This window comes from Crinia signifera, chromosome 1 (assembly GCF_055691185.1).
Source record: "Crinia signifera chromosome 1, ASM5569118v1, whole genome shotgun sequence".
NCBI classification, from domain to species: domain Eukaryota; kingdom Metazoa; phylum Chordata; class Amphibia; order Anura; family Myobatrachidae; genus Crinia; species Crinia signifera.
In genome coordinates, this window is record NC_139217.1 from 188,490,474 (window position 1) to 188,510,306 (window position 19,833).

Sequence of the window (19,833 nt, forward strand, 5' to 3'; positions counted from 1 at the left end):
CTGCGTGGCTAATTCCCCCTCCTAGCAAGACAATAGACATCATACTCACTTCAAAGTGTGTCACTCCTTTATAAAGAAACGAACGTCCTTGTCTTGATAAAGGAGTGACATTCAAATCTACTGTATCTATCTAAATAATTGTGTGTGAGAGCTTGACGAATAAACTCCCGGGGTGCCTTAATGCTTAAATAGTATAGAAGCCAGTTCAGATAGGAACAAACCAAGCGGCACTCCTCGGATTTAGACAAATAATGTGTTTTTTGTATTTAGATTAGAGATGTGCGGCGGGCACTTTTTCGGGTTTTGGTTTTGGTTTTGGATCTGGATCTCCCTTCGTGTTTTGGATCTGGATTGGTTTTGGCAAAACCACCCTTGCGGGTTTTGGTTTTGGTTTTGGATCTGGATCTTTTGGGAAAATTGCTAAAATTTGCTAAAATAATAGATTCCGGGCCTGTTTTTGCCCCTAAAGTGTTATTAAGCTCAATAACATTAGTTTCCACTCATTTCTAGTCAATTTTGATCACTTCACAGCTCACAAAATCATTTTCATTTAGTGTAGTAGGGCCAAAAGGTTATCCCGAGGTAGCTGGATGTCTAGGCTAGGCGACAGCAGTGGGCATCACATACAGGTGGACCAGTGGTGCAAGTCAGGTGGTACGGCGTGGTACGGCGTACCGTTAAAAAATATGTTGCTGGTACGCCGTACCACCCCACATCCCCTCACTTGTACCATTGATTGACCGGCACAAACAGTACCTCCCTAAATCTGCTGGTGCCGCTGCCCACCCCGTAGTCTGCGGGTCTCCCGCAGAGCATTACTGGGAGTGTGGGAGGGGACGCGGCTGCCGCACCAATGCCAATGAAGCAGGGACGCGGCGGCGTCCCTGCTTCCAACTTCTGCTCTGCTCTATAGACTCAGAGCAGTGAGTGTCCTGTCTGCGTGCCAAGAGCCCCAGCGGTGCCCGGCTTCCTTTCATGTGCCCGATGACTGCCGGCTCCACCTCCTGCCATGGTCCCCACAGCGAGAGAGCTCTGCAGTGAACAGAGGTTAAAGAATTATTCTAGTTATGATAAGTATAATGAAGAAAGTTCTGCATATGATAACAAAGGCTGTAAACGATACATACTGGATATTCTTCACTTTGCGCTTTCTCACTGTACATGTACTGGTTTACAAGAGAAAAATCTACTCTGGTCTCCATTTTAATGCCACCCCTTTGTTGTTAGCACAGACATTTGTTGACAGGAATATTTGTGTGATGTGACTTTAATAAGCAGGCGAATGTGTGGCACTGTGGGGGCATACTTAGCACTGTGGGGGCATATATGTGTGGCACTGTGGGGGCATATGATAGCTGGCACTGTGGGGGCATATATGTGTGGCACTGTGGGGGCATATTAGTAATGGAGTTGTGATCAGTAATCAGTTGTGCGGCAGCAGCGCAATGGGCATTATGGCATGGGTATTATGTATTGGGTGTGTGACAAGTAACAGGCATTACTGTGTAAATTTCGGCACGCAATATCCCTGTTTGTAGTTTATCTGGCTCCTACATTTTGTGTGCAGGATGCAATGCACAAGCCCAAACAGAAATGTCATTGTGTTCTAAAGTTTTGTCATATAGCCACTCCCCCTCGTGTCATATGACCACACCCTAACCACGCCCCTAACCACGCCCATTTTTGTGTTGCGCGCCTTCAGCGCGCATCACAGTACCACTAAGACACTTTTTATACTCGCACCACTGAGGTGGACCTTACACTTCCAACCTGGCACATGTTGGAAGCAGAGCAGCACTGCAGGGACAGACAGGGTGGCAGTTTAAATTGTCCTTGTAGCTGCGCTCCTCTGTTAGAACCTTCACACAAGTACCAAGAGCCCAATGTGGATTGATTTTGCAGTTTGGCATGTGCAGCCAAGGAGCAGTGGGCGTTTGGTGCAGCATTGACCGTGTCTGCAAGTTCGTATCTGTTTGTATCAGTTTAATATTTAATAAGACCCCTATCTGGCGTGAGGTCAAGTGGTTTCTGGATGCTGGGAGCATTACCAGTTGCCTCCTTATCAAGCTAGATCAGAGTGGATAGGCGTGCATTCCACCACTTCACCACTTGACGTGTGTTCCTCCCAAAGCCACGCGCTTGGTCTAGTACGCTGATCATCAGCAGCTGTTGGGCCTTCTTCTACCCAACCATCCATCAATCCATCCATCATATCCCAATGATATGACCAATTCATGTGTGTTCCTCCCAAAGCCAGGAACTCGGTCTAGGTATGGATAAGACCATGGATGTGCCTGAGGACATTTTTCATCCATTATGGATGAGGTGGAGAGCGAATCACCCATCTCCCCACCATTCATCCATCAGATGCCCAAAAAGTCTTTCTTGCTCCGAAGAGCCAAAAAAGACGCAAAAAGACGAGGAAGAAAAAGATTGGCTGGGGCCCTCCCACCCAGCCCGACATCCGGGACATCCCATCCAATAAATATATATGATAGAGGAATGGCGAAGACCACGGATGTCTCTGCTCCAAAGAGCCAAAAGGCACCAAAAGACGAGGTAGGGCCCGATTGTACAAAACAGAAAGAAAAATGACCAAGCCATAGTACAGAAATGCAACAGAAAAATCTACCAAATGATCAGTCTCCCAGGAAAAGGATCTGCAATGGAACCTCTGCAGAGAGTACAACTTACTCCACGCCCAAAAAGCAAAAGGTGATGAAGTCTTCAGAAAAGTCTTCCGAAAAGAAAAGTGAGGAAACCAGGGTGAAACGTCGATTAAGTGCAAAATCACCAACTGCTTTCCAACGTATCGACCAAAGTCCTGTAAAAAAGAGTCCTGCAAAAAATTCTGTACAAGAGTCCTACGAAAGACTCACCACAAAAGGAAAGCAAAGCGCTTGTCAATTCAAGTCAAAAAAATAAAAGGCGAGAATATGTAAAAGATATATTTAGTATCTGTTTGTATCACTTTAAAATCTAATAAGACCCCTATCTGGCCTGATTTTCTGATTAATTATTAATTGATAATATAATAAACTGATTGGTGAACTCTGGGAACATTTCCAGTCGCCTCTTCATTTATCACCTAATTGGTGGAGGGGAGGGGGGTTGTTGCTTATTAATAAAGTTGTTGCTTATTAATACTCAGACTATTGGGAGGGAGCTCCCATTACAGTAAAATCACTTAAGTTATTGAGAACTGTTTGTAAGGTATGAATCGCTTGTCATCGCTTACTGTAGTGCAAGATGTGGTTTTTTTTTGTATTGGTCACAATGATCCTACTATTAGATAGTGATGTTTAGTGCTGCAAAAGTTTGTTATTTATGTATTACATCCTCGAAAGATTAATCCGCCTCTGCTTGCAGTAAATAAGTGAGCCCCTGGACAGTGGTCACTGCAGCCCCTGCGTGGGAGCACTGCAGCACCTAGTTAGTTAAATGACTCGAGTCTACAACACAGGGCAGTGAGGGCACAGGACAGGTCACGGAGCATAGCACAGGGCAGTGAGGGCACAGGGCAGGTCACGGAGCACAGGGCAGTGAGGGCACATGGCAGGTCACGGAGCACAGCACAGCAGGGAGCACATGGCACGGAGCACAGCACAGGGCACACGGAGCTTCCCAACCACCCTCTTCCCTCTCCAAGAGTGAAGATGGCGGGGCGCGCGTGCGTCTTTTATAAGATCCCGCGAGAATCCGACAGCGCGATTATGACGTGTGGGCTCGTTATCGGATCCCCGTTATTCTGATCTGTCGGATCTCGGGTATCAGGACCCGCTCATCTCGAGTTAGTATCTGTTTGTATCAGTTTAAAATCTAATAAGACCCCTATCTGACCTGATTTTCTGATTAGTGATTAATTAATTATCAATTGCTATAATTAACTGATCGGTGAACTCTGGGAACATTTCCAGTCGCCTCTTCATTTATGATCTAATTGGTGGAGGGGAGGAGGGTTGTTGCTTATTGATTGTTGCTTTATTAATACTCTGACAAATCTAATAAGACCCCTATCTGGCCTGATTTTCTGATTAGTGATTAATTAATTATCAATTGCTATAATAAACTGATCGGTGAACTCTGGGAACATTTCCAGTCGCCTCTTCATTTATCACCTAATTGGTGGAGGGGAGGGGGGTAGTTGGTGGCAGATGAACAAATTCCTCCACCTCTCTAGGACCCCAGGTTTGGAGATCTAGTCCACCCTAGACTGTGGTGTTTGTGAGGTCAATGAGTCTGCGACATCTGTCAGCCAAATTACCGCTAAGGTTAATTTGTTTGGTATGGCTGGCTAGAGCCAAAAAAAGATGAAAAAAGAAGAAGAAAAACATTTGCTGGGGCCCTCCGACCCAGCCATCCATCCGGGACATCCCATCCAAAAAGAAGTACGATAATAATAGTTAGGGTGAGTTCATGGATGTCCCCGATGACATCATTGAATCTATAATAGATGAGGTGGCGAGATAAATCACCCATCTCCCCACCATTCATCCATCAAAGATTTTAAGATTAATGACGCTCCAAAGAGCCCACAAAACGACGCAGAAAGAGTTGCAAGATGACATTGTCCTTGGGCCCTCCCACTCACCCTTATGTTGAATACAGGACATGCACAGTTTAACAAACCAATCATTTCAGCGACAGGGACTGCAGCGGGAGGGACTGTCAACTGTGGCTGAAATGATTGGTTTGTTTGGGCCCCCACGAAAAATAAAAGGCAATGGGCATTGCACAAACTGGCTTTACAAGAGATCATCCTCAGCGTCAGATACCTCAGCCTCATCCTCTTCTTGACACACAATTAATTTGTCGTCGCTGGAATCAACCAATACAGGAGGACTGTGTGCAGTAGGAGGACGTAAGTGTTGGCGAAGGAGGACCAGTTCATGGAATTTGAAATTCATTTTTATGAAGAGCATCTTCTCCATGTTTTGTGGAAGTAACCTCCTACGCCGATCGCTAACAAGGTTCCCAGCTGCGCTGAAGACTCTCTCAGAATAAACACTGGAGGGTGGACAACTTAAATAAAGCAAAGCCAGTTTGTGCAAAGGATGCCACATTGCCTTTTTTTCCTGCCAGTAATGGAATGGACAGTCTGACATACCTATATTGATGCTATCAGCAAAGTAGTCATCCACCATTCTTTCAATGGTGATAGCACCATAGTCTGTGGCAGTCGACGTGTCCATGATGCTAGGAAGCTCCTTCAGTCCGAACCAGATGTCAAATAGATTTCCGGACTGAATAGCAGTCGGTTTTTAGGAAAATTGAGCTTTTTCCTCGCAACCCCTGTGGTAGAAATTGAAGGAGAAGTTGTGCGCCTGCCACGTTCCGCTTCAGCTGACAATTTTTGGACCAAGAGGTCTTTGCACCTCTGCAGATTTGTTCCCATTGGTAACAAAGACACAATGTAAAGGCCCCCTTACATTTGTCCGACTTGTCATAACGACAAGTCGGACCCGATTGTCCCAGCAGCTCCCCGGGAGGGATCACATGCGATGGCACTTCATGTGCCAAGTTTTGCATGTGATAAATCGCATGCGATTTATCACATGCCACTCCCTGGGAGCTGCAGGGACAATGGGAGCGGGGGACAGGAATATGCCCGCAAACAGAGAGTGGGCAGGGGGGGGGGGGTCGGGGTGCAGGGAGCCGGGCAGGAAGCCGCTGGGCAGGGAGCAGGGGGGGCGGCGGCGCAGAGTACCAGGGAGCCGGGCAGGAGAACACGATGCAGCAGCAGCACTTCCAAAAAAAAAGGAAAACCCCATACAAACGAATAGGAAGGCATTGATTGGCTGAGACCTCTCTCAGCCAATGAGCGATTGGCTGAGAGAGGTCTCAGCCAATCGCTGATTGGCTGAGAGAGGTCTCAGCCAATGAATGGCTTCCTATGCGTTTGTATGGCCCTTTTTTTTTTGAAGTGCTGCTGCTGCAGCGTCTTCTCCTGCCCGGCTCCCTGGTACTCTGCGCCGCCCCCCCCTGCTCCCGCTGATGCTGCCCGGCTCCCTGCGCCTGACTCTGGTAGGTCCCCTGTTGTGGGGGAGCACGGCTCCGGGCAGCACATAAGATTTAGCAAATCTTATGTGCAGCCCGTCCGACCTCCCATCTCCGATCCGATGCGCACGGGGCCGCGCATCGGGTCGGAGGGGATGTCACCATATGCGATTTGGGACGATTTCACGGCCCGATTCATCCGAATCTGGCAAAATCGTGCCCAAATCGCATAATGTAAGGGGGCCTTAAGACTTAAACCTAGGATCCAGCATTGTCCCCAAAATGTAAAGATCTGATTGTAAGACATCCGCGACCCTTGGATCGTTGCAAAGGGAACTAATGGCGTGATCCACTAGCCCAACATATCTAGCAGAATCAGTGGGCTTCAACTCCTCCTTCAATTTCTCCAACTGCTTCTGCAAAAGACCTATCAAGGGAATGACCTGGCTCAAGCTGGCAGTGTCAGAACTAACTTCGCGTGTAGCAGCCTCAAAGGGCTGCAGGATCTTGCACACCACGGAAATTATTCTCCACTGAGCTTGGCTCAGGTGCATTCCCGTTCCTCTCCCTATGTCATAGGTCGAGGTGTAGCTTTGGATGGCCTTTTGCTCCTCCATCCGCTGAAGCATATAGAGGGTGGAATTCCACCTCGTGACCACCTCTTGCTTCAGCTGATGGCAGGGCAAATTTAGCTTTTCTTGCAAGTCTTGCAATCTCCTGCACGCACTTGCAGAATGGCGAAAATGTCCACAAATTTTCCTAACAACCGACAACATCTCTTGAACACCCCTGTCCTTTCTCAAGAAATGTTGCACCACCAAATTTAATGTGTGAGCAAAACATGGGACATGTTGGAATTTGCCCACATGTAATGCACTCACAATATTGGTGGCATTGTCGGATACCACAAATCCCGAGGAGAGTCCAAGTGGGGTAAGCCATTGCGCAATGACTTCCCGTAGTTTTTCTAGGAGGTTTTCCGCTGTGTGCCTTTTATTGAAACCGGTGATACACAGAGTAGCCTGCCTCTGATTAACAATTGGAAATGATGTTGCTGCTGCTGCTGCTGCTGTTGGTGCTGCAGTTGCTGAAGGCAATACATCCACCCAGTGAGCAGTCACAGACATGTAGTCTTTTGTTTGCCCTGTTCCGCTTGTCCACATATCCGTGGTTAAGTGGACAGTGGGTACAGCAGCATTTTTAAGGACAGTAACAACGCTTTGTTTAATGTCCGTGTACATTCTGGTTATTGCCTTCCTGGAGAAGTGGAACCTTGATGGTATTTGGTAATGGGGACACAGGATCTCTAGCAACTGGGTAAAACCCACAGAATTAATTGCTGATACTGGACGCACGTCTAATACCAACATAGTTGTTATGGCGTCTGTAATACGCTTTGCAACGGGGTGACTGCTGGAATACTTCATCCCCCTTGCAAAGGATTGTTTTACAGTCAGTTGCTTCTTGGATAAGTGATCAGGACTAGCATTCCTGGTCCCCTTCCTGGAAGCAGCAGCACCAGCAGCAGCAGAAGCAACAGGTGTAGCTGTTAAGGATGCTTCTGAGGAATCCAGGATCATGACATTGGGTACAGCACAGGGCAGGTCACTGAGTACAGCACAGCACAGGTCACGGAGTACAGCACAGGGCAGGGCAGGTCACGGAGTACAGCACAGCACAGGGCAGGTCACTGAGTACAGCACAGCACAGGGCAGGTCACTGAGTACAGCACAGCACAGGGCAGGTCACTGAGTACAGCACAGCACAGGGCAGGTCACTGAGTACAGCACAGGACAGGTCACGGAGTACAGCACAGCACAGGGCAGGTCACTGAGTACAGCACAGCACAAGGCAGGTCACTGAGTACAGCACAGCACAGATCACGGAGTACAGCACAGGGCAGGGCAGGTCACGGAGTAGAGCACAGCACAGGACAGGTCACGGAGTACAGCACAGCACAGGGCAGGTCACTGAGTACAGCACAGCACAGGGCAGGTCACTGAGTACAGCACAGCACAGGTCACGGAGTACAGCACAGGGCAGGGCAGGTCACGGAGTACAGCACAGCACAGGGCAGGTCACGGAGTACAGCACAGCACAGGGCAGGTCACTGAGTACAGCACAGGGCAGGTCACTGAGTACAGCACAGCACAGGGCAGGTCCCGGAGTACAGCACAGCACAGGGCAGGTCACTGAGTACAGCACAGCACAGGGCAGGTCACTGAGTACAGCACAGGGCAGGTCACGGAGTACAGTACAGCACAGCACAGGGCAGGTCACTGAGTACAGCACAGCACAGGGCAGGTCACTGAGTACAGCACAGCACAGGGCAGGTCACGGAGTACAGTACAGCACAGCACAGGGCAGGTCACTGAGTACAGCACAGCACAGCACAGGTCACAGAGTACAACACAGCACAGGGCAGGTCACTGAGTACAGCACAGCACAGGGCAGGTCACTGAGTACAGCACAGCACAGGGCAGGTCACTGAGTACAGCACAGCACAGGTCACGGAGTACAGCACAGCAGTGGCGGATTCAGGGGGGGGGCACCCTGGCACGTGCCCCCCCTGTCATTTATTTTGTAGCTGAGGACCAGGGCTTTCCAACGAGCCCAGCCCCATGTCTCTAGCCCCCCGGGAACCGGAGATATCGCCTGGCAAACCTGTAACGTTTTTTCCCCATAGGATAATATGGGACCCGTCAATTCCGACCCCCACCCAGTTCCGACGACTGCCAGTTCCCACCCTGGTATCACAGAAGCTTGTGGTTGATTTCATTCAATTCCAAATCGCTGGGCCTTCAATATGATATCAGGCTGGTCCAAATCGGTCAATCGGTTCCAGAGATATTGCATATAAACCGATTTTTTTATTTTTGAAATGTAATTTCATGGCTGTTCATGTTCTTTGAGGGCAGATTACTCTGGAACCAAGCGTTCCAGTTTCACTGGACCAAAATCATTCAAAGCCCACTCAAAAGTTCTTCAATATAATACTTGTCTCATGTAAATGGGTCAGTTGGTTCCGAAGATATAGCCGGTTAAATTAGATAACTGGTTAAAGGGGGGAGGGGTGGTTTTCTCTCCCCCTCACACCAGAAAATGCAGAGACTAGGCTGGTGTAAAAGAGGACAAACTGGGAATGCATTTTCTGGTGTGAAAGGGGTATTATTTCAAATAGCCGGGACCTGCAGTGCTCTGAATACAGCCAGGCTCTGCCACTGTCAGTGGCTATCACTTCTGCTGTCCCCCATTTACCACGAGCATGTATTCCCCCTTGGCAATGAGCATGTAATCCCACATGGCAACAAGCATGGAACCTCTGGCAATGAGCATGGAACCCTTGGCAATGAGCATGTAGAGAAGCAGCACTTATGTAGCATAATTTTTAATAGGCATTATGGTGTTTGGCATAACACGTAATGGACATAATGGTGTGTAACTTAACGTGTAATGGACATTATGGTGTAAATGTTTAATGCACGCCTTTGGTGGACAATGTCCCTGTTTATGAAGTGTATTGTGAATTTTGGCTTAATCTGTGTGGCATTATGTGAATTCTGGCTCAATCCATGTGGCATTATGTGAATTTTGTCTCAATCCGTGTGGCATTATGTGAATTTTGGCTCAATCCATGTGGCATTATGGGAATTTTGGTTTAATCCGTGTGGCATTTTATGCATTTGGCTCAATCCGTGTGGCATTATGTGAATTTTGACACAATCCATTTGGCATTATGTGAATTTTGGCTCAATCCGTGTGTGTTATTATGTGAATTTTGGCTCATTCCATTTGGCATCATGTGTAAGGGGCAAGTATAATGGGGTCTAGTATTTTGTTGCATAATGTGTAGACGTTGTATATGGTGTTGACACGCCCCCTGTTGAGTGGCCACACACCTTTTCCGGAGCGCGCCTTTGGGGCGCGCACAACTACATCCTTCACTTTTGTCGTCATGGTGGGCCTGCGTACTTTAAATGCCAGGGCCTATTTTTAATTATATTCCCACCCTCTCTCTGCCGCTCTCTTAGCATGTACACTGGCACCACTAACACCGCCCCTCCCCAGCCCAAACCCTTTTTTATCATGGTGCCCCCCCTGTCATTTTATCCTGGATCCGCCCCTGCAGCACAGGGCAGGGCAGGTCACGGAGTACAGCACAGCACAGGGCAGGTCACGGAGTACAGCACAGCACAGGGCAGGTCACTGAGTACAGCACAGCACAGGGCAGGTCACTGAGTACAGCACAGCACAGGGCAGGTCACTGAGTACAGCACAGCACAGGGCAGGTCACTGAGTACAGCACAGCACAGGGCAGGTCACTGAGTACAGCACAGCACAGGGCAGGTCACTGAGTACAGCACAGCACAGGGCAGGTCACGGAGTACAGCACAGCACAGGGCAGGTCACGGAGTATAGCACAGCACAGGGCAGGTCACTGAGTACAGTACAGCACAGGGCAGTGAGGGGACAGGGCAGGTCACGGGCCACAAGAGAGCCCCTGGACAGTGGACACTGCAGCCCCTGCTTGGGAGCACTGCAGCCCTTAGTTAAATGGCTCAAGTCTACAACACAGGGCAGTGAGGGCACAGGACAGGTCACGGTCGGAGTACAGCACAGCACAGGTCACGGAGCAGGTCACAGAGTACAGCACAGCACAGCACAGGGCAGGTCACGGAGCACAGCACAGGGCAGTCAGAGCACAGGGCAGGTCACGGAGCACAGCACAGGGCAGTGAGGGCACAAGGCAGGTCACGGAGCACATGGTACGGAGCACATGGCACGGAGCACAGCACAGGGCACACAGAGCTTCCCAACCACCCTCTTCCCTCTCCAAGATTGGAGTGAAGATGGCGGGGCGCGCGTGCGTCTTTTATAAGATCCCGCTCCCGCGAGAATCCGACAGCGCGATGATGACGTTCGGGCTCGTTATTGGTCCGGAAATTTGCGGGAACTCCCGAGCCGACTCGGATCTGACCCGGATCCCCGATATTCGGATCTGTCGGATCTCGGGGATCCGGACCCGCTCATCTCTAATTTAGATATGAACAATATACATTACAGGTACACCAGTGTCATTGACGTTTCATGACCCGGGTTGCCATTTCTTCAGGATGGTGGTATATAGGTGAAGGTGCAAGTGCAGAAAGGTCTTGCACGCACGCACATACATACATACATACATACATACATACATATAAGGTGGAGGGGGGGGGAATGGGGCGAATTTGTTATGCCACTGATAACATATGTATAATGTATAATTCAAGGGCACATTCTGGGGGTTTGCCCTGAGCCCCTGGGGTACAGTAAAACCTGCAAAGCCATGACATACACAAACCCACTGATAAAACAGGGATAAAAACAAGTTGGATTGAGGGACAGACAAGCTGACAGCACTAGAAAACAGGTTTACATGTGAGACATACAAACTGATATTTCCAGAATGGAGAATTGCAGGTCATACAGACACACTGATAGGAAAAACGGGGTGTGTGCAAAGACGGACAAAGGCAGAACGTTACAGGTTTTTTGTGTATATCTGACTACCCTTTGGTATTTCCCGTGTCCAGCTTATCACAGGTTCCCTTGAATTTAGTCTAACCAATATCAGGACCTCATTCAGTAGCTCGAAGGGGGTGGATCAAGTCTGCCTGCCAATCATTGGCCCCTTGACCCAAAGTAGCACAAAGTGTCTAAATGGTTGCAAATTAAAATTATTGCCAATTGTTATACTTTGCACAGTTTGTTATACTATGCACAGATTGCTCAGACTTTTTCTCTCCTTATACTTTAAAGTCACGCAATTTTTGTCATCTTCTTAATTTACTGTCTGTGTGACTCAGGGATTAACATTTTGTTCCATCCCTCTGCAAAACACTCTACAGCAATGTGAAAAGACCCCTGGGCCACTCAGGTGTTCATGCTAAATTTATATTGACACCATAGGTTTTTCTTTATGATGATATCTCTATATTTCTTTCACTTTTCCAAATCTCCTTTGGCCTTGTGAGTGTACCACCTTCCTCTACCCTGAGGGTACCACAAGCCAGGGATCTATACCTGCTCGTTTATACAGAGGTGAGCACTGTTAGATTATTACTCTCAACCTCCATCCAATATACTCATATGATGGAGGGTAGTAGAAGGGTCTGATTGGCACAACAACCCCAATATCTAAATCTATCATATCTATCATATATCGTTGCTCTCTCATCCATGGACTGACCTGACCCCTCCTGCAATACCTAGCGTAACAGGCCATGGTCTTTGCCTACTCCTTGGAAAGCAGAAGCGACACTTGGTCTGTACTGTTAGTCCCGTGTCTTTTCAGCCACTTGAGCATACGACCATACTTTACTGTGCCGCCTGATCTCATCCGATCTCAGCAGCTAAGCAGCAATTGGCCGAATCAGTACCCACCGGGCGACCAGTAGGGAATATTCAGTGCTGTATGTACTAAGGTGAATTTAAAATATCGGGCACCACAAGAGGAACCGTTTTTCTCATTCATACCTCCTTTGATATCTACATCCTATATATCCTATATACATCCTTGATATATATCTACCAACTTCTATCCTCAGGTGACCCCTGGCTCGACCTGTGCTGTATTTGGCTTGGGAGGTGTAGGTTTCTCAGCAATAATTGGCTGCAAAGCTGCCGGAGCCAAGCGCATTATTGGAGTAGGGACTCATAAAGATAAATATCCAAAAGCCATTGAACTTGGAGCCACAGAGTGCATAAATCCAAAAGACTACGAGAAGCCTATTCAGGAAGTCATTTGTGACATGACTAACGGAGGAGTGGATTATGCCATAGAATGTGCTGGGCGTATTGAAACTATGGTAAGAGATAAATATGAAAACAATATCCCACTTCCAAACTAGTAACCACACCCCTCATTGTACCAGTGCTCAATATTTCTTATGGCAATCCTCTATATCAGATACACCAATTATTATATACTCATTATTATATATTATGTATTATTATAAACCCATTTTGTAGACATTTGCTATGATAAAGAAAGTTGCACTTGCTAGTAGGTTTAAATAAAGCACTAGAAATAAAACCACTGTAACACAGTGCACTTATCAGCTCCCGATGTGAATGTACAATCAGCTAATCAATTGCCGCAACCTAGGGCTAGTCTTCTTTTTCATCATCCTTGTTTGCACAGCAGATGTTATACCCGGTGCTGATAGATATATATGAAGCATCCGGCAGAGAAAGCTGTGCAGGAATCCAGCATGTGTAATCAGTCTGATAGACGCACAAGCTGATCACATTGTAAAAAAAAACATAATAATCAGCTACAAAAGGACCAGTGATTGGTGCTCCAGTGAGTGATGCCAGTCATTGTGACTCCTTGCTACTCCTGTGCTCCCTATTGCAGTAAAGTGATGCTGCAGTGGCAGCTTACTTTACAGCATAGGAGGTCACAGCAGCAGAGAGTATAACAGGGTTGGAGGGGTTATCGCAATTGGGAGCGGGTGCCGGCGATGGCAGCGGTGATGGTAGCACATATGTATAATATAATTAATACATACATGTGATGTAATTGGTCATATCATTGCAAATTGGGCCAATATTATCGCAGCACATCCACATGTGAGGATGCAGATGCTGATGGCCACTAAGTGTAGAATTAGAACTGATTTTCCTTTAGCAATAGCTCAGATCTTGCTAACCCATCGAGTACAAAGGACCTCTATCTTGTATAAAGCAGAAGGGTGAGCTTTTTGGTATATCTTGTGGTGCTGTAGTAAGATATATGCTACAATGTAATTGGCAAACTCACTTTACATGTAAAGGCACCCACTGAGCATCGAACATCATAAATAACAAAGTATGACATTTTTACCGAGCCTCAAACTCCCTACTCCCAGCCTTTTTTAATAAATTTTACTCTGTTAGCTGCTTTAATCATTTTAACAATAGACTCTAGAGGAACACTATGGGTGATATGTTTCACCAAAAAACATAATCCAATACAATACCACACATAGAAACACCTATGTGAATCCCAGCGCTTATAGGAAGTATAATATTGTTGGAGATTATTCTGATATTTATCAAGTTGGGTAGGTTTTGATGGTCCCATACTGTTATCGTTTGTCTACTGTTTGGGTAGACTCCAAACATATGTGATGGAGCTGTATCGTTACAGTAAATGCCTCAATTCCTTAGTTCTGATCGTCAATAACTCCAAACAAAAGGAAATATCACAATAGTGTAATATCGTTTAAGCTGTTGAATGACGCTCAATACAGAATATGTAATACCGAGACCCGTACCATTATGATTTGTCTACTATACAGGTAGACAACAGTCATGAATAAAGGACCGGTCATCGTGAAATCAACTTTTCCTTGATCTTTGATCTTGATCATGAGGCTTTAATAATTTTGTTCTGCTAAAAACCTCTTCAAATGGAGAAGAGTGAAGGGTGAAATGTAATAGGATGAGAGAATCAGAAAGTGAGAGGTTTGGTAAGAAATCTCCAGTTTTTTGAAAGCGGCAATCATTTACACTGCAAAGCCAGTTTGATTTTGCAGTGAAAATGATTGCCACTTTAAAAAAAATTGGAGATTTCTTACTGATTCTCTCATCCTATTATATTTCACCCTTAATATCTGTGCAACCTATCCCTTACACTAATGATATTATAAATAGAATAATATAATGATAAAACAACAATTTTATTTGACTATTTTCAGAAGTCTGCACTTGAATCCACTTACTGTGGTAGTGGGGTCACTGTGGTGCTTGGTGTGACATCTCAAACCGAAAACCTTTCATTTCTTCCCATATTGCTCATCACAGGTCGTACATTGAAAGGATCTGTATTTGGAGGTTTGTGTTATCCATTTCTTTATCTTTAAAAAAAAATATATATTTCCGATAAAATTTAAACAGACCGAGCACTATATTTCTTGGTCACAGATTTACATTTGCACAAAGAGCACTTGAAATAAAAATTCATTTTTTTAAAAGCAATTATCTTTAGATTTGGGTGAGTTATTTTGTTTCTGTGCAGGTTAAATACTGGCTGCTTTATTTTTACACTGCAATATAGATCTCACTGAAGTAAAACCCCACCCAAATCTAATTCTCTCTGCACAAGTAACATATGCCCCACCTGCAGTGCACATGGTTTTGTCCATCTAAGAAGGAATTAGCCAGAAAGAGTGAACCAAAATAACCCCCTTAATTTCATATACTGTATGGATGAGTTCTACCTCACAATCTTTCATTATCAGTATAAGTTCTGCTTCAATGTGGGTGATTCAGGTTGGTTTGCAAAACCAAACTCCTTTTTAAACAGACAAAACCATGTGCATTGCAGGTGGGGCAGATGTAACATGTGCAGAGAGGGTTACATTTGGGTGAGTTATTTTGTTTCTGTGCAGGGTAAATACTGGCTGTTTTATTCTTATATTGCAACTTACATTTTAGTTTGAACACACCCCACTAAAATCTAACTCTCTCTGCACATGTTACATGTACCTCACCTGCAGTGCTCATGGTTTTGCCAATTAGAGAGAGATTTTGCTTTTGCATGCCAACCTGAATTAGGCCCCATATGTGTTGTTGGCGGAAAACATCTCATTCCGTTATTTAACTTTAAAGGATATATTTACTAAAGCTTACAAATGTATAAAGTGGTACTGTTGCCCTAAGCAAGAAATCAAATTATGGCCCAGATTCTCTAAGCTTCAAAAAGTGATAAAATGGAGAGTGATAAACCACCAACCAATCAGCTCCTGCCTGATATTTTTCAAACACAGTCTGTGACATGGCAGGTAGGAGCTGATTGGCTGGCTGTTTATCACTTTTGTAGCTTAGTGTCATCTGGTCCTATGTCTATTATTTTCTAGGATGCAGTAGAGAAATGATAGCTAGAATCTGATTGGTTGCTATGGGCAACTTTTCACTTTAAAAAGCTTTAGAAAATGTATGCCTTGTGGCATTTTGTGCTTCTTCCCGAGAAGAGGAAATCAAAAAGGTAAGCAACTATGACATTATAAGCAGTAAACAGATCATTTTACCACAGGATCAGTACACTTACAGTATTCTCTGCATTTTATGTGCTCAACAATCAAATAAGCCAGTAGTTACATCACAGGCTGCCTAGAGATGCCTGCCAGTGCAAATGCCACCTTTGTATGTAAGCTCTTGCTGGCAGAGGTCACATTGCTCTTACGCTATTCACACCAGCTATGTTCCAAGTCTTTTGTCTTAAATTCCATTCAGCGACTCTTATTGGTATGCTTACTTTGTATATAGGCTTATTGAGTGCCAAACTGAATTTCCTCCCTGCATCTTACTGCCGCATGCATGCCCTACAGGATTGTGGTTGCCCTACCACAGCCCCATGTTCTTCTTTTACTTAGTCTATCATTTTATTGTGGTACTGTATATTGTTCCTACAGTAAGTTTATATATATATATGTCATTATATACTGTATTACATTTAAAATGTATCAAATTATTCTTACTATCTATATTATTTGTATGGTGACAGGTGCCTTTAAAAATAGAACATAATAGTAAGATGCAAAGTTGTGCATACACAAAGACTCTCCTGTCTTCTCTTACACTGACAATAGGGTGAGACTAGTGCTGGGTACACACTAGACAACTCCCGCAGCCACAGTGCTGCAGGAGAACGATATTGACCGTTCACACAAGCTGATATTGTTCACAACATTCATCATTGATGTCACCCGCCCCCCGCTGACGATATTGTCAGATTAAGCTGCATGAACAGATGACAGAAGGGTTCGTTAATGACCCGTGGCCATCCACATCGTTAATGATTTCGGCTATACACAATGGATGATATATACTCTATATCATCCATATTGTTGATGATATATTGTCTAGTGTGTACCCAGTTTAAGTGTATGTATAGAAGTGGTGGTTTGTACACCAGGTAAAATCTGCCACTGTAGTGAAGCCAGATGCAGCCCGTGAGACTGCTCTTGTGACAGGCTCACTGACACGGTGTGGTGTGATGCGTACCTGGACTCTGGACTTGCCGGCTTCAGATCTTCACGGCCTCTTCCTAGGAAGATCCTGTGACAGGGGGTGGCACAACCCAAGGAGAACCCACAAAAGTGACACTACTATGGTTAGCAGCTCAAAAGGTTTATTTACCAGGGAAGAAACTACTCGCTGCTATAAAGAAAGGATTTTCAGAATCAAAAATACATACTAAAATACTACACTGCTATTTGGAGCTCCGAGTTTATGCACACATTTACAATAAGGCATTAAACAGGAACAATTATCGCTCAGGAATCTCAGAATAATATGGATTGAGACGGCCACTACTTACTTATATCAAATAAAATAACAGGGAAAATAAGCACAGCAGAATATCAGTTCATATAAACCATATGACAGTAAATATACCACGGCTCTCGGTTGTGAATGTGCTAGTGTCCCACTCAGTAACAGGGCTGACCATATGCAGAGGTCAAAGTTGTGCAGGGAAGAGTCAAATGCCCACTTTCAGCAAGGAGGCCATCTGGCCCTTATAGTGTCTTGTTTCCTTACTATAGGCAATAGTGGGGGGTATCCCGGGGAATGTACCTGCTAGGTAATATGAGGGTGTAGGTGGCTGTCGTTACGAGGCAAAGTAGTACCTGCTATATTGCTGACTTCTGCCACATGAATCTCTGGCTATACTGCTGCATGCTGTCTGGCCCCTCTGCTGGGTGTTGCAGTGTGCTCCCTCTCTCTCTTCCTTCTCCTCACACTTGGGACAGCAGCCTTCTTCAACTTTCTTTCACATGCCTCAGTGCACTTGTTCCGTCTGTCTTTAGGCAGCACTCTCCTTTTCTCTCTGACACTGGGGTTGCTGCAGCTCTCCTTCACAAAGCTTTTACCCTGTCTCCACACGTCCTCTCTCACACACTGCTGCTGGGATCACCTCTGACCTCCCTGCTTCCTGTCACACGTGCAGGGGAGCTGGGACACTAGCTGAGTCTGTTAACCCCTCACAGCCCTGCTGACAGGGGAAAGGACCTGTTCTGGCAGCATTGGCTGCAATGTTAACTCCCTGGGGGCACAGGAATAAAAGGGGTACCCCCTGGAGTGGGGTGCCAGACTCTGGCTTCACTATGACTGGCGGTGACTTCCTATTGGAAGTCAGAACTGCCAGTTACCAAGGCAGTCCCACTGGGAGGTGTTCCCTCCCTCCCAGATGCCTCACTATGGGCTGCCGTGTGGCGTCAGAAGGTTGAAAACTTCAGCATGCTGATGCCGGTATATCGACAGCTGACATCCTGATCGGTGAGTTTTTGGTGGTAGGTTAGGATCAGGCTGGAGAAGTTGAGGTTCAGGAGGAAGGTTAGAGTTAGGCTGCTAGAAGGGAGGGTTAAGAGTAGGGTAAGTATACTTACCTAATACATGTTGGTATTTCCTCCTTAGGGATGCCTGTGTTGGTATACTGACCACCAGCATCCTGACCGCCGGTCATCCATATGTATCCCAAATAGAGACAATATAAAAATAGTTTGTAACATATGCTGGTCCCAGACTCTAACAATGACAAGAAATGTTATAATGACAACAATGATAACAAACTAAAATAAGTTATATTAAATATGTGGCCAGAGAGATAGAACAATCCTCAACTGCACATGAAAAGCAAAAGTAGGCTTTCCCAAGAGAGCAATAAGTAATGCACACTAGCTGTAGCTGTATCTTAACCTACGAAAGAGCAGGGCTCACAAATGTCTTAAGGTGCCCATACACGCTGAGATTTCAGCATGCGTTTTGAACTTTTAAAGTTCAAAATGCATTGCATCGGCTTAAATCACACCGTGTACCTGCGGGGATGCGATGCCCGCCCCCCTTGGGTACAATATTGTAAAGCACACAAAGGGCCTTATTCTGGTCGGTGCGTACATTTCCGAATACTTTCGGATGGCGTTTTTTAGCCGTCTGCGCATGCGTGGGGAACGCTATGCGCATGTGCCACGCATGGTCTCCGTACTTGTACTCCCCAATACTGTACAGAAATGTGCACCGCAATCACTCGTGAAATATGGGCGTATTATGAGCGTCATTCGGAACTACACAGGGGCGTACTTTCAAAGTGGGCTAAACTGGGCGGAAACATGGACGGACACGAGGGAGTGCACTCATTTTGGTAGGACAGCACACCGAATGCACGCAAGCAAAAAGGCAAGAAATATGCGGTGCCCATAAGCAAGTATTGCTTTGCGGACACCACTCGTTCATGCGCTAGGCAATCGGAACACCTAATCACTACAACCAATGTCAGCTGAACACAATACAATCCACTCCTTTACTCATTACTCATTAATTACAGGCTTGTCACTGCTTCAATTGGAACCATTGCAGCTTAAATGGACCATTACTAAACACACACATATATGCTGCACTTTTCACACACTTTTACACTGCAAATAATGGACACAACTTAATATTAATAATAGAAATACACATGTCACTTCTACATGTATCAATTAAACCACACATTTGGGGAAGGGGGGGGAAACATTTATTACCAGAACTTAAAAAATAAAATGGAAACCGTAACAAATTAAAAGGTACCATGACTGGAATAAAATTAAAAAATATATAATAAAGACATGATTTTTTGACATACATAGCCACAGCAGAATCATTAGGAACACATCAGGTGGCTTCACAACCAAAGTATAGCACCAACACTTCAAGTACAGCAGACAGTAATGGTAGCCAAAAGAGGCCAACAGGGGAACCAAACATGACATTCGAAACGAGGGCAAATGTGGGTACCCTCTGCACGGAATTGGACACAGGAAGCTGACA

General features: G+C 45.8%; 1 protein-coding gene across 1 annotated transcript in view; it reads left to right on the forward strand.

Annotated features, from left to right (window-relative positions):
• Nucleotides 1–19,833, forward strand: part of LOC146065583 (NADP-dependent alcohol dehydrogenase-like) — a 57,025-nt gene that overhangs the window by 14,827 nt on the left and 22,365 nt on the right. The window contains exons 6-7 of the mRNA XM_083179054.1: nucleotides 12,585–12,845; nucleotides 14,721–14,856. Of these exons, the coding sequence (XP_083035180.1) occupies nucleotides 12,585–12,845; nucleotides 14,721–14,856 (397 nt within the window). The remainder of the gene's footprint in view (nucleotides 1–12,584; nucleotides 12,846–14,720; nucleotides 14,857–19,833) is intronic.